The following is a 14,236-nucleotide window of genomic DNA, read 5'->3' on the forward strand; positions in this document are numbered from 1 at the left end:
CCAGATTTACTGTCAGCACTCGCCAAACACAACACTTGGAGAGATACCTGAAGACATGCAATGTTACACATTTTAAATAAATCCCATTACTTGACTTAACATCAGTAAATTGCCATGCCCTACTCATGCAGAAGCTCACAAAGCAAATACAAGTAGAAAATTTTAAATAGATCAAGCAAAGGCAAAACACTTCAGAGTCCTGAAAATTTTTTAAAGTTCATAATGGCTATCTATCCCTCAGCATATTTGCAAAAACAAAACAAAAACAAACCCACACCACAGAATAATTCCACTACCATCATTACACTGTTAACACTTCATTAAAAATACAGCTGCATATCTACCCTGTGTTAGTATTCAACTCTATTTATAAAAACAGTACATATATTGAAAAACATCATTCTGTTTGGAAAATTTACCTATCTTGTGTAGCATGAATTCTTCAACATGGCAGAGATGTGGTAGAAAAAGTTCATTCTAGACTCTACTAGTCTACAGCACCTCTTCTGAAACATGGCATCTTGGAGTGGCATCAGCAAAAACATTTTAAATCATCTAAATAATTTCTTCCATTTTCTTAGCAACATGAAAGGGATCTCTCAAGCAGTCATGTGCTCACACAGAGCTCTATATCAAAACCTGTCTACAAATGACTAACTGTTTTCATGTCTCTCCCCTTCTACAGCTCTGTGAAGGACGAGTCACAACAAATACACCATTTCTGCCATATTCTCATAGAATAAAGAGATAAGGGTTTAGATAAGTGATCATTAAGAAATACTGCATCTCTATGCCACACTACAAAATGGGGTTTTACATTATTGTATCTGTCAAAGTGAAATCAGCCCCTCTTTTCACCTGATGGAGCCAAAGGCACAGCAGTGGGGCTGAGCTCCACAGCTGCCAAACTCAGCAGGATGTGGGGAACAATAGTCAATACATTAAATTCTGTCTAACAGGTACAAAGTGATCTTAAAATGCTGCTGGAGACCTACTTTGAAAAACTAGCAGCTTGAATTGGCCCCTATTGAAAACTAACAGCATTCCAGAGGAGTTAATTTCATTCAATTAATCTTTACCTCAACTAAATTGACCATTAACCTTTGACTTCAACAGATCTGGCTTCGCCAGAGTTGACTGATATCCTATCACATGTCAGGGGAAGAACAGCTCTAAAAAACACGGAATACTCAGAAATAGTTAAGTTCAAAGATGGATTCTGATGCAATCAAACTGCAGTCCTCTCTTGCTCTCCCTCCCAGCAGAGAGTTGTGATATAAATGTACCGAATACAAATTTTTCATTTGAAGATAGGAATTACTGCTTCAACCTCAAGTTTTTTTTTAACAGCTGAATAACAAAACAACATAGGAAACAACCACTGTGCAATGTACAACATTGTTTGCAGCAATGTTATGCTGCAAAAGTAATATTAAATCATAGCATTCCATAAACAAAGGAATTAGAAGTAATTATGACTACATTTCAAGCTTGCCAATCCCCAATTCTTCAGAGGCCCATCCATACTTTAAGTGAAGGAAAAAAATCCTGATATTTTTGTCTTCCCAGCTGTACAAATCTTATTAGTATGTGGCTCTTTATGAGTGCTGAAATAGGGGAAGTAAAACCAAAAGCAATATATTCAGAATGCAACTGAGAATCATTAATACTGTTTTTCTGATTTTTAAAGTTTTTGCATTTATTGCTTGAAAAGTGGAAGAGTTGAGAAAACATATCACCAAATACTTCAACAGATGTTTGGTTTGCTATAATTGCTTAATTGAATTTAGGCCTACAAAGGATCAAAAAATTTCTGTGCTTAAAACTCTAAACTCTACTAAGCATTTTGATTTCAGAAAGCACAAATCCTTTATCTTGCCCAAACCTGAACATGAATATCTGATCAGCTGAGTTGATCAAACTACTGTCTGTTTTGAAAATGAGGTCCTATTTCTCCTATTTCTAGCCTAGCCTAACAAATCTAAAATGTTATGCATTTTATTAGAAGTGCATTATATGCATCAAGAGTACACAGTCATTATTTTCAAAACAACTCTATAAAACAACTCTAGTCCTCAGATTGTCTCCCTATGAGCATTCATTCTTCTGCTAGGATGTCCACGAAGTTAAGTGACAGAGGAGAGGAAAAGAGGTATATTGAAGGCACGAAAAGAGGACAATAGAGTAGAATACACCTTGAAGAATCCAGCAAATTGAAATGTCAGAGAGAGGCAAAAGCTACTTCATATTGTATTCTGTGAGTGGCATGGACTTGTCCATTCATCTACTCAGCTGTTCAGATCAAATTTTGACTCATCTGAACTCCTTAGCAGAATGCACCAGGGCAACAAAGCTGTTGTTGTCCATTGCCTGCCTTAACCTCTTTCCGTGCACAGTAGGAGCTGTATCTGAGACACCATAGTATGCAGTCCAATACAGTAAAATGAACTAACATGAATTTTAGCTTCTGTTAGTACAGATGCAAACTGTACTGAGCAGGGACTCAGGAGAGCTCCTGCTGTCAGCTACTGACACAGAAGAAAGGTAGGACAAACAAAAATGGCAGTAACTGCATCAGATACCCCAATTCAGTTTTTTCATTTGAACACTCATCTTAAGGTCAACAGAGAATGAAGCATGCAAATTCCAGTAACCTTCTGATAGGTATCCAAGAGAAAACGAAACAACAAGGACTCTGTTGTTGATCTTATGTTACCTTTTCCTCCTGAACAGATAAAAATGTACTGCACCATTATTTTGTTTCCTGATTTGTCAGCCCCATTTGCCCTTCCAAAGCAAGGACAAGAGCTCTGGGCTCGACTAACAGAATGCAACCTTCACTTTCTGGGGCAGATGTTGTTTTGAAGCCTTGATAGGATCCCAGCACTAGCATAAAATCATTAATTTCTTGAAGTCAAGAAACAATAGAGTTCCGGAAACAGGTGGCATTTGTTCAAATTGTCAAATATGCAAGAGGGATTTAAAAAAATAATGGTAGGAACAGAATCAACATATTTGAAACAAACACTTTAGGCATTTCACACCCTAATTGTGCTGAGTTCCATAAATTGCTACCATTGAACTTCTCTAGATAAAAATAATCCAAGTACCAAAGAACCCTGTCCTGTGATCTTACAAGTAACTTAAGCAAAGTTGCTTTGAAACTAATCTAAAAAGTTAAATCTTAAAATTCATTCCTTCAGCTGGAGGAAAAAGAGCTGGCAAATCTAAGCAGGTAATTACTGTGGAAAGCAGCATACAATCTTTCTATGCAAATTCACTCTCCGTTGTAAATAGCTTTCTAGGCTAGGACTCAACCCTTCCCCACCCATATAAAATAAAAACACCTTTTGTAAATACACTTGTCCCTAATGTGTTCCACAGGGTCAACAAACGTAAGCACTGGAAAAGTTGTTGGGATGATGCCTACACTAAAAAAATCCACCCCCAGAACTCTGCCCTCAAGGTGGTGATGAGATCCTGGTTTTTCTTTGCTTTGGATAAGGCAGTAGTAGACCTGAGATGCTGGAAGTAATTTTAGACTTATTTGGAATTTGGTAATTCCATTCAGAAGTCTGGTTGCAAATGGGAATTCAGTGCAAAGCAGGTTGAATATTAACCCCAAAAAGAACTTTCTTGAACATGAAAGCTTAACCTCAAGTAATTAAGGAGATGACCTGTCAGATATCCAAATTATTCAGACTGTAGGTGGTTTGATTAAATTTAATAAATAATTCAGGAAGAGCCAAGCAAATTCAGGAAGCCATTACACACCACAAGCAACAGTGGCTTGAAATAATAGTAACCTGACATCTACCTTCTCAGATTCCTGATGAACCTCCAAAAGGCAGTGTCCTAACCTGGAGACTGCCAAGTTCATAGACTGATTGTCAAGATTTGTCTCTACACACTGTAGGCATGTTTAAAGCTCCTATGCCATTTTTTGTTGTTTTAAATTTATTTCTTTGAGTAGAGCATTGTATCCACAGCATGAACCATTAAAAATAGAATTTGGTATCTCTTAAAGTCAATGAAACTTTTACACTGTTACAAAAGATGGGGGGGGGAAATGAAACATCATTTTCTTTTCCTTTTTTTCCTGTAGTTTTATATACAAATTTCCCAGTCCAGATCTATTTGCTGCTCTGAATTACAGGATGCTTGTCCTCTGACAAGCTCTCCAAGAGGGTAGAGCAAATGCTAACTGAAAAGCATTGTACACATGGATGCCCAGTGTGAGAAAAAAAGACTGAGCGTCTGGCATTACTGTTCAACTAAAACAAGAAAGGGAAACACAGCAGTGGACTCTAACAAACAACTACTATTAGCATTCTACATTTGTTTGTTTGGTTTTGAGTTCTTTCTCTCCAGCACATTTGAGTCAATTTTTCAAAGTTCAAATTGAAACTAACTGCTGTAAACAACATAACTGCCAGGTATGAGCTAACAGTTCTGTAGATGGTTAGTTGCAAGCAATTTAATAATCCCATTAGCAACTTGAGGTGTGAGTCAGCAAAGATCACGAGCCCCAACCGCTAGAGGCAGGAGAAGAACTCAATGCCCACAAGAAAAGATACCACATTTTAGAACTTTCGGCCTATTCTTTGTGGCTCAACTAATAATGATTTCATAAATCATCATAATCCTATTACATTCTTAAATCAAGCATCTGATGCTATCTGAAACATCTGTCATAATACAATTCTCTGCAGGGAAGAAAACCCCAAACTTCAAAACCAGCAGTCACAGAGTGAAAGACACATGCTTTTCAGTGCACTTTCCTAAACAGCACTTGACAAAAAAACACAGATACTAAAATAAAATGCCAGGATATCAGTATTTATTTATATTTTTTCTTTCTTTTTCTTTTTTTTTTTTCTTTTTTTAATTCTGAAGAGCATGGTCTTATACTGCAGATTTAAATCTCACAGATATACAATTAGCCATAAGACAAAATAGACACAAATTTCTTAAAGCCACAAGACAGATTTCCATTGTGTTAATAATGTTTATTATTTTCATCTCTAGCCATAAAACAGATAACACAAACAGAATAAAACAGGCTCAAAACAGGGAAATTCCTAGGGAGAGATCCAGGTGACACAAGTTGGATAATAGTAGGATGAGCTCAGCAAACCTCCTCATTTCAAAAATTATGCCTGCAGTATATACTGAGGAAAAAGTGACATGATTGGTTTTGCAGCTGTCCCATGCATGTTAAGTTCTATGTTACCTCTAAGGTTTGAAACCTGTAAAAATCATGCATCCATTTTACACAAAACTCCCACTGTGCAAGACAAATGACTGACCTCCTTTACTGTCAGTCTTAAGTATTTAATTTTTGTGCAAAATATTTACAAAGAGGGCTGAGAACAGGGTGATATGTCTAAAGAGCAAATGGCAGAGTGTTATCAAGTGTTGTTATTTCTGAGGAAAACACAATTGTTAGATTAGGAAAGCAACACTCTCTTCTCAGAGTAAGGGCAAGTTACATAAAACTTTCATTACTATGGCTTTTTATTGTTATTAATTCGCTGTCACTCATCTTGTTATTTTTGTGTTGAAAATGCCATCTTCTGCAAAACTTTTCAGTTACACAAAACACAGTTACAGCTTCACTGAATCACATGCAACTGGAGCTAATAAATATGTTCTGCCATTAAACAGTCATGCATTGCTGTAGATCACATGCTTCCACAAGCATTCCAAACCAGAGGAAAGACAAAAACAGCAATTGTTGCTAGCTTGTTTTATTTTGTGAATGAGAAAAACTAGTAAAGATGGGGACTGTTTCCCAAACCAAATTTTCTGGGAAAAAGATTGAAAACTAAAAAAGGTTTTATTGCTTGAGTCCTTTGATGCTCACAGTTAAAAAACCAACCAAAAACATAAGAGCTGGAGATGATTTGAGGAACAAGGCAGTCTGCTTATCCAAGAAAGTCACAGAAATTCCTCACAACTCATGCATAAAATGACTCTTAACTAGGCATGGTATATCTGAAAGTGACTATGAAGATAAATCTGCCTAACTTGCAGCAACATGAAAAAACTACCTAAAATGCATTACACAGCCACAGACACAGATAAGATTTTTTCTGTCAAAGAAGAACACCTCTGCAATGCAAAAAATAAATCTTGTAAATAAAAGATAATAAATCATCAAAACTAGAAATCAAATACAGGAATTAAAATACCCAATCCAACCCACACAAATAAATCACTGGATTAAACAGGAGATGGATTAAAATAAGTATGAATAACACCACCATAATTCTGTTTATGCGGAGTGTGTTATGAAGCTTAACTAAAATTACTTCTTACGTATTTTATGTAATGGGATTACTGGAATAAATAAGTTATATTAAAAGAGCAACTAAAAATGCACTGTTTATAGGAAATGCAAATAAAACTGCTCTTATTAGATCTCAGACTGGAAAGCAAAAAGAAGCCAATAAAAAAAAAGTTGTCTTTAGTTACTAAAGAGAGACCCTCAACTCCATTATTGCCTCAAAAATGTTAATGGAGCTACCAATTCAATTCCAAATATTTTTTATTGGTAAGGAAAAGAAAGGAAAAAAATCATCTAAATCACTTATATTTAATGCTGAAAGAATCTGAACCTTATTAAAAAAATACTCAAATACATGCCGACAGAACAAGTCTTGTTCAGAGGTGAATTCCCAGTGCTAAGGGTTATTAGGGTAGATTTTCAATGCTAAGCTTGAAATAGAAATGTAGTCCTTACAATAAGCCCCTATACATATATCCATAGGGTTTTACAAATGTTATCAAGTCAGAATATCACTGCAGACTGAAGCAGAACTCACTGGCCTGCACAGCTGTAGACATTTTTAGAAAAAGAGGGTGAAGGCAGAAGGAGGTACAAAGCAAGATTCATCTATACAAAGCTGTCTTTGATGATAAGCAAACATCTATCTCATTGGGGCATGTTAAAGATATGGATAAATTCTAGGTCACTGCTCTAGGGAGATCAAAAATTGAGCCTTACCCTATAAAAGCACACAGTATCATTCAAGCTCTGTTAGACTTGAATTTGATTCCTGTCAGTTTACCTTTTACTCTTACAAGCTTCTTTGATGTACATGACAATCCATCAGGCAATTGGTCCTTTGGAAGATAGAAATCCCTTCTTTGAAGCTTCAAGTGAAATAAATCAGCTGTCAAGCTTCATGAACTGTGTTTTTTTCTTGAACAGTTTTAAATGCCTGTTTAATGTCCAAACAATAAAATGTCTTTTCTTTGCTACATTTAGGTTATAAGTAAAATGAATGTTGTCTTTGTTCTCAGTCACCTGATTTTAAATGCAAAACCTTTAAAAAAAGTTATTGACCAAATCTAAGACATATAACTGAGATACTGCAGATTTAGTTTAAAAACATACATACATAATATAATTTTAACAGCCAAGAAATAATATGTAGCATGACAGAAAGTACATGCACACCATTTCTCTTTGCAAGGTGGACACACCTGAAGAATGCATGCGGTTTTACATCTGAGTAGCAGCAGCTCAGTGACTTCACTCCCCTATTTTAATTGCCAGTAAAATTAAACCTCCCCTCCCACTCCCTGCCAGGAGTTAGTGGAAGACCGTGACCAAATACCAGTCATCTCTGATGACAGTTTTCTGACTACCACAATGTTGTAGGGTGAGGATGAGGCAAACCTTGCAAGTGAAAACATGCAGTTCAGACCTTTTGTCCAATGACTCAGTCAGGAAAAGGAAAAAATTGAAGGGAGAGCAGACTTGAAAATAAACCATAATAATAGATACACTTGGAAAAGACTAAATTTGAATTTCCTCTCTGTGTTACATAGAACTTCTTCAAAAAATACCAACAAGTCCTACGTTCCCTCTTGTACTGCCAAATTATTTGTTTTTAGAAGCCAGTACTCTTGAAGAACCATCTTACTTCCTCTCAGATGTTTTAGGAGACGCATGGGGGCCATGTGGTATGTAAGACTCATGATACCGAATTTAGCCTTTCTGAAGATGGATTGTAATCCAAATTTCTTACCAGTGGGGGTTAGCACTCCAGCTGGTGTGCTACTGTGTAAAAGCATCACTACAACTGCAGCAATGTCTTGCAGTAAAGAGCAGCTGAATTTCTGAACCCTCGAAACATTTCCAGGATTAGTGTGCTGAGGGAGGAGTACTTTGATGACATTAAAGAGGATTACATTCAAGACAAGTTGAGCTGTTCAGTTCTGCAAATGTAGAATTTCTGGTGTGTACAGAGACAGAACAATAAGCAGCTAGTAAATTATCCTGGCAAAAGTTCAGACAACCATATACTTAGGAATGCACAAGTTGTAATGAACATATTCCTCTTTTTAGACCTTTAAATACTTCCTGTGTATTACCAGGCACTTAGGTGTTATTTTGCAGACTTATGTTACATCACAGAAAGCTTGTGTACCTTTTAGTAACCCACTGAAAACTGACTGAAATATAAAAGTAGCAGCAGAATTTAGAGGATTCACAATTGACTCAGTTTACAAAAGTACTGTTGCATACTTTCTGCTGCAATAAATCAAGACATGCCATTAAAACATAGTTTTTTGACATGTATTTTTAAAGTCTTGCATGGTTTCTACTTATCAAAATTTTTTCTATTTTTGTGACATGAGCCATTTAAAAACAACTATGAACTGCCCCACTGTATTTCTGATAAAATGCTATAAGAAATTATAAAAATGCTACTGCCAGCAAAGCAAAGAGGATACTTACCAATATTAATTTCATCATCAGTTTCAGCATCTCCAATACACTCAAACTGAAAATCTTGTAAAGACTGTGAAAATTTTTGTACTGCCATGGATAAATCTAGAATTCAAGAAAAAAACAAACAAAAAAACAAATCAGAGTTACTCCACTAGAACTTCATTGGAGCAAGGCATCATGCATTTCCGCATTAAGTATTTTTTCTGCTTACAAAGTTTTCTTTGTAGTACCTTTTCTGGACATTAACCTCATTTTAAAATCACCATCACCTTTTCAAAATGAAATACCTGAGATATCCTAGACACCTATGAAACAGCCTGATGTAAGCTTTCAAACATCAATACACATATCACATTGAGAACTAAAGAACTTTTCTACATCTTGAAAAACAATAAATTCCATAAGAAATTGATGTCTGGTGATAAATTGCATATGTAAGTATAACACTCTTTAAAGTACTGCAATATTAGTTCACAGATTAAAATAAATCTCATGATAGTTTTTTTTAATTACCATTATCAAAATAATTTAATTATAATCATCCTGATACACCACACTGTAAAGTGCTTTAGTGAAAAACCTGTTTAAAAAGAAATTGAAGAGGAAAACAAAACAACACAAGTGCTTGCCAATCAACATGGTAATCCATGGATTATGAGCTCTATTTTCAGTGAATTTCACAAAGCAATCCAAACTTTATAGTGCAGAATTTCATAAAAACCCCAGAATATCAACCACATAAATTTGTTATCTTCTTTTCTTTTTTTAGAAATACTAACGGCAAATGGAGAGATTAATGTGATAATGAATAGATTTGGTCAAGATTTAAAAATGCCAGCAGTCCAGATGAGCCCAGAAAACCAAAAATTTTCTTCATCTTAGAGGCTGTATCTATGGCATCTATTTGATGCTAAGAAAATTGACAATTAAGAATCTGACATCTGCTAAATCTAAGGGAAATTCATGGTAAGGATAAGCTATTAATGAAAGCCAAGTCATAAATTCTGTTTCAAAAGCATCACATATCTGCCTCTACCCTTGGGAATGGTAAAAAGCTGTCTGGACATGGTCCTGGGCAACTGGCCCTGCCTGAGCAAGGCAGCTGGACCTGATGACTGCCATGGGTCGCTTCCAGCCTCAGTCATTTTGTGATTCTGTGATTTCTTTACCCTATGTTATTATAAAGCCATAAATACTTATTTACTCAGTGGTGGACACTAAATTAAGAGGGCTAACCTTTTTCCAGGCAGGAATAAAACCTAACATATAAATATACAAATTGGCCTAATATCCTAAATCAACACACAAACAACTCCCATACACACAAAGCATGATTAAAATTGAATGATCAACAGTAAGAACCATTCCACTATCTTAAATGAAATAAGAATTAAAAATTGATTGAAATGAAGATTTTAAACACCTCCAAACAAAAATCCACAAAACAAGATGACTGTTTTTTTTTAAATTTTAATTAAAGCTAATCATTATCAAGCAAGAGAATGCCTTCCTGGATTTTGTAGTGCCCAGAATTTGCTCAATGCCTGTTCCTCTTGTATTTTTATAGGTAGGTATAGAGTACATCAGTCCAAAAAGAGATACATCATCTTTAGACAATACAGACATGAACAGATTTTTTTTCTTCTACTAGTAGGGAATTCTGTATGCATATCTGATAAATAACTAAGATGTAAAGAGCTGGGTAAACAAAGTCTGTATCTTTCTGATAAAGCACATGGAAAACAGGAAAGAATGCTACCCAGATTTATTGCATCCTTACTGTATATTTCTTACTGTGCTGTACATGAAGATTATATTATTAAGTGTATTAACAAATTGAAAGCTAAACAAAAAATGCATCCTATGTTTGTATAGATGAAAACAAAATAATCTTTATAATATGAAGGACTGTGTTTTAAGCAAATACAACCTCTTTCATAGCTAAGTAAATTATTGTTTTACATTTGTCAGAAAGATCTAAACTTGAATTTGTCAAGTAATATATTTTAAGTTTTAAAGGAAGAAATACAGTTTTATTATTCTCTCTTTCAAAAGGTTACTACATGGAGTCCCAAGCCCTTCTACAAAATTGTAGTATGGCAAGTGATGCCAAAACAAATTACATGGCCTTAATGTAATTGAATGAAAAAGTTTCTATATTTCAAGTACACTGGAATGTAAAAATTAACTCTTGCTAACAGGAATGGAGATTTATTTCCTTTGGACAATCTAATAACTGCCTATGATGAACAGCATCTCTGTGAATGTGAAACGAAATGAGGGAGCATGTGTTCTCCCCTATCATTCTTCCACATAGGCAGGATTTGGTGGAACAAATGTCAAAGTTAAGGAAAATAAATGTCAACAATACCAAAGATGGAGTCTCCATTTCATATCCAGGATTATTGATATATGATGCCAATTTTCCTTTCACTATGTCAGCAAATCCCACACAGCTTATATATTTTGAACCTGAAGGAGGTATGTTTAACCTACTTCAGAAATAGTGGCTATGAAGAATTAAGGAGTTTATGAGATAACTTGATAAAGTCATGCAGCAAGATACCATTTGGAGATATCTGCCTCTATATGAGGCCTTTCCTCATACCTTGAGAGTATTAGACAATACCATAATGAGATTGAAGCTGTTCAATGTAGCAAAGAATAAAATGAAGTTCCAAGGTCAGATATTTCCTGTAATACTCATTTACAAATTCTGTACAAAGTTAATCTAACCTGAAAAGATAAAAAAATATTATTCTATAGAAAATTCCAGCTCACTTGGCCAGCTTCCTGAAGGCTGAAATAGAAGTTACTCTCTAAGACTCTGACATTGCAGTTGAATCACCAACAATGGACCAAGTGGTGCTACTTGGTCGTATTTATCACTTTCTTAGGAGCATCATCACTTTAAATGATTATAAAATTATAAATCCAGTCACAGAAAGGAGCAGCTGTGCAGTAAGCATATCTTTTCTAAAAGATACCAAGATTCAAAAGTGAATTAAAATGGATTTAAGAGCAAAGGTCTCCAATCAAGAAGAGGCAAATGATGGACAAAAAAATGAAAAGAGCAGAGTGGAGACCTCGCCCAGCTTTATAAGATATAATTTATCCCTGTACATCCCAAAGTCTTAAAGTCACTGAGAGTCCTCAATGCATGCTGCTGCTTCCAGAAGGAAGGTAATCACCACACAAATCACCTTTTTAGAATCTGTGGCATTATTCAGCGTTGCTCTTACTCAGCCAGTACATTGTAAAGTCATGTCCCTCTTTTCATTGAATCCACATGAACTAGGACATTCACTTAGCTCATGGCAGAAATTTTCCTTCAAGCAGAGACAACTGATCTTCTAAGTTACTATACAAAGCTCACCAGCTTTACTAACTGGCAGTACAAGTCTATCATCCAGGGAAGGATGGCTGCTTGAAAGCCTCAATGAGCTCACAAATGTTGTTGCCCCTGCTCTTCTGCAGGCACTCAAATGAAGTAATCTCTCTGGGTGCCAGCAAAAGAAGCAAAATGCAACCTGATAACCCTAATTTGCCAGAGGGGCAGTTCTGTTAATATGTATTTTCTGAGAGTACTCACCTCTGCCACTTGTTCCCTGCTTTCTCAGATTCCAAAGAAGGATTTAGTTCCATTTTGCAGTGAGGCACATAGTCAAGAGCAGCCATCTACACACTACATACTGTCAGTGCAAGGAGATAACTGTGACAGAGTTGCCTGTTTCAATGAGGGCTGCAGCAAGTCAAGGGGCCCACAAGATTTTTTTTTTTTTTGTGGAGCTGACAGAGGAAGTACTAAAGAAGCCACCACACTGTGACCGGAAATAATAAAAGCATAACTACAACAAAGCTTAACCACAACAAAGTAATATAACACCAGTATTGCATATGGATACATACAATATCAACCATCAGTGCCATAATGCTAATGAAAGAATAATTAAAGTCATCATCCATTCAGGAGAGTCAATGAGGAATCATGAAATGCACTAACGCTATTGTACTTCTCCCTGAAGTTTTATATATTTGATTAATCTACTTAATACATATTATTCATTTAAAAAAGCAAAAAATTCCTCTGGATTATTCTAGAAGGCAGGATTATTTAAGACTCACTTCTTTGAAATTGCCAAAGAGAAGTAGGTAATATGAACTGTAATATATGAACTTATTTTAGGTATCAGGGCCTTACAGTTGAATATAGGACGACAAAACTATGATTCTGACCCTTTGTATCACCAGAATTGTTCTTCCACTTTCTTGTCCTAGATTTGTTAAACAGATCATAAAATAATTTCTTATTTAGAGTCTTGAGGAGGAGGAGAGAACAATACATTGCAACAATGTCATGAAATGAAGGATGCTATTTCCCAAAGGACAAAAAAACAAGAGTATGCTTTGGCATGGCACAGCCTGTCAAAACAAGGACAAAGTACTACAGATAAGGACACCTTAAAAGATTTCCACAAGTTGGTAAGCACAATGAATTTTTTATTGGGCTATGATGGTTGTCATTTGTTTGGTTTTGCCAGTCTAGTGTCTGGAAGAACAGCAGAAAGTCCAAACTTTTGACAAGGATCAATCAATCTCCAAAACCAGAAACTTTGGAGCACTTGCAGAGGACTCATATCCCTACCCTAGCAGCAGTCTGCAAGAAAGTGTTCTCAGCAAACACATCAAAGCCAAAGTCTTTCCACTTGTTTGCTTACAAAGATGACTTCATTAGCAAATGGAGTTCCAATAACCAACAATCCTCCTGACTGATGTCAATCATCCTGGGAAAGCTTGGTATTATTCACTGGGTTAATAAAGAAAAACAGCAGTTGAAACTTAGTGAGAAGATTAAACATGCCTAAATGAACTCCTGAGCACCAGCTGGAATGCAGTAAGTGGGACTTCAAACAACAGACACCCTGGCTAATACAGTAACAGCAACATATCTGGCCATCTAACACAAAGCTAGTTATTATTCCATGGCTTCAAAGACAGCAGAAGCAAAGGGGTGATGATTGACCTAGCAGGATATTAGAGGCAATCCTTCAGTCAGCTGAATTTCAGGACAGCTGAAGACTGGAAAGGAGACCACGTACGGTCACCTTTGGTGTTTCAAACCTTTGGGGCAATATGAGTCCATCACCAGATATGACTAGATGCATTGTGGTGCTCTGCTTGATGAGATACTTCATTTGGTCATGCACTGACATACAAGTTTATTAAAACCCAAGCTAGTCAGCAAAACTCAGCATTGTAATATATGAATAACACACAGTAGAAATTGAACAGTATTGCCAAAGTACTTGATAAAACAGCATACTAAAATGCAGATAAACATTTATCTAGTTTGACATCTACTCCTCAATACCTGAAAATGAGTCATTATTATGGTTATTTTTAAATTGCTTCATAAATAGATTTATTTTCTTGATTTATTTCTTAAGCAACTCTCATTCTATAAACAACTGTTCAGGCTAAGTTGTCTAA

General features: G+C 35.7%; 1 protein-coding gene across 1 annotated transcript in view; it reads right to left on the reverse strand.

Annotated features, from left to right (window-relative positions):
• Positions 1–14,236, reverse strand: part of ARHGAP42 (Rho GTPase activating protein 42) — a 142,312-nt gene that overhangs the window by 101,848 nt on the left and 26,228 nt on the right. Inside the window, exon 2 of the mRNA XM_039718509.1 lies at positions 8,753–8,848. Coding sequence (XP_039574443.1) covers positions 8,753–8,848 — 96 coding nt within the window. The remainder of the gene's footprint in view (positions 1–8,752; positions 8,849–14,236) is intronic.

This window comes from Passer montanus, unplaced genomic scaffold (assembly GCF_014805655.1).
Source record: "Passer montanus isolate IOZ18808 unplaced genomic scaffold, ASM1480565v1 scaffold4, whole genome shotgun sequence".
Classification (NCBI taxonomy): Eukaryota; Metazoa; Chordata; class Aves; order Passeriformes; family Passeridae; genus Passer; species Passer montanus.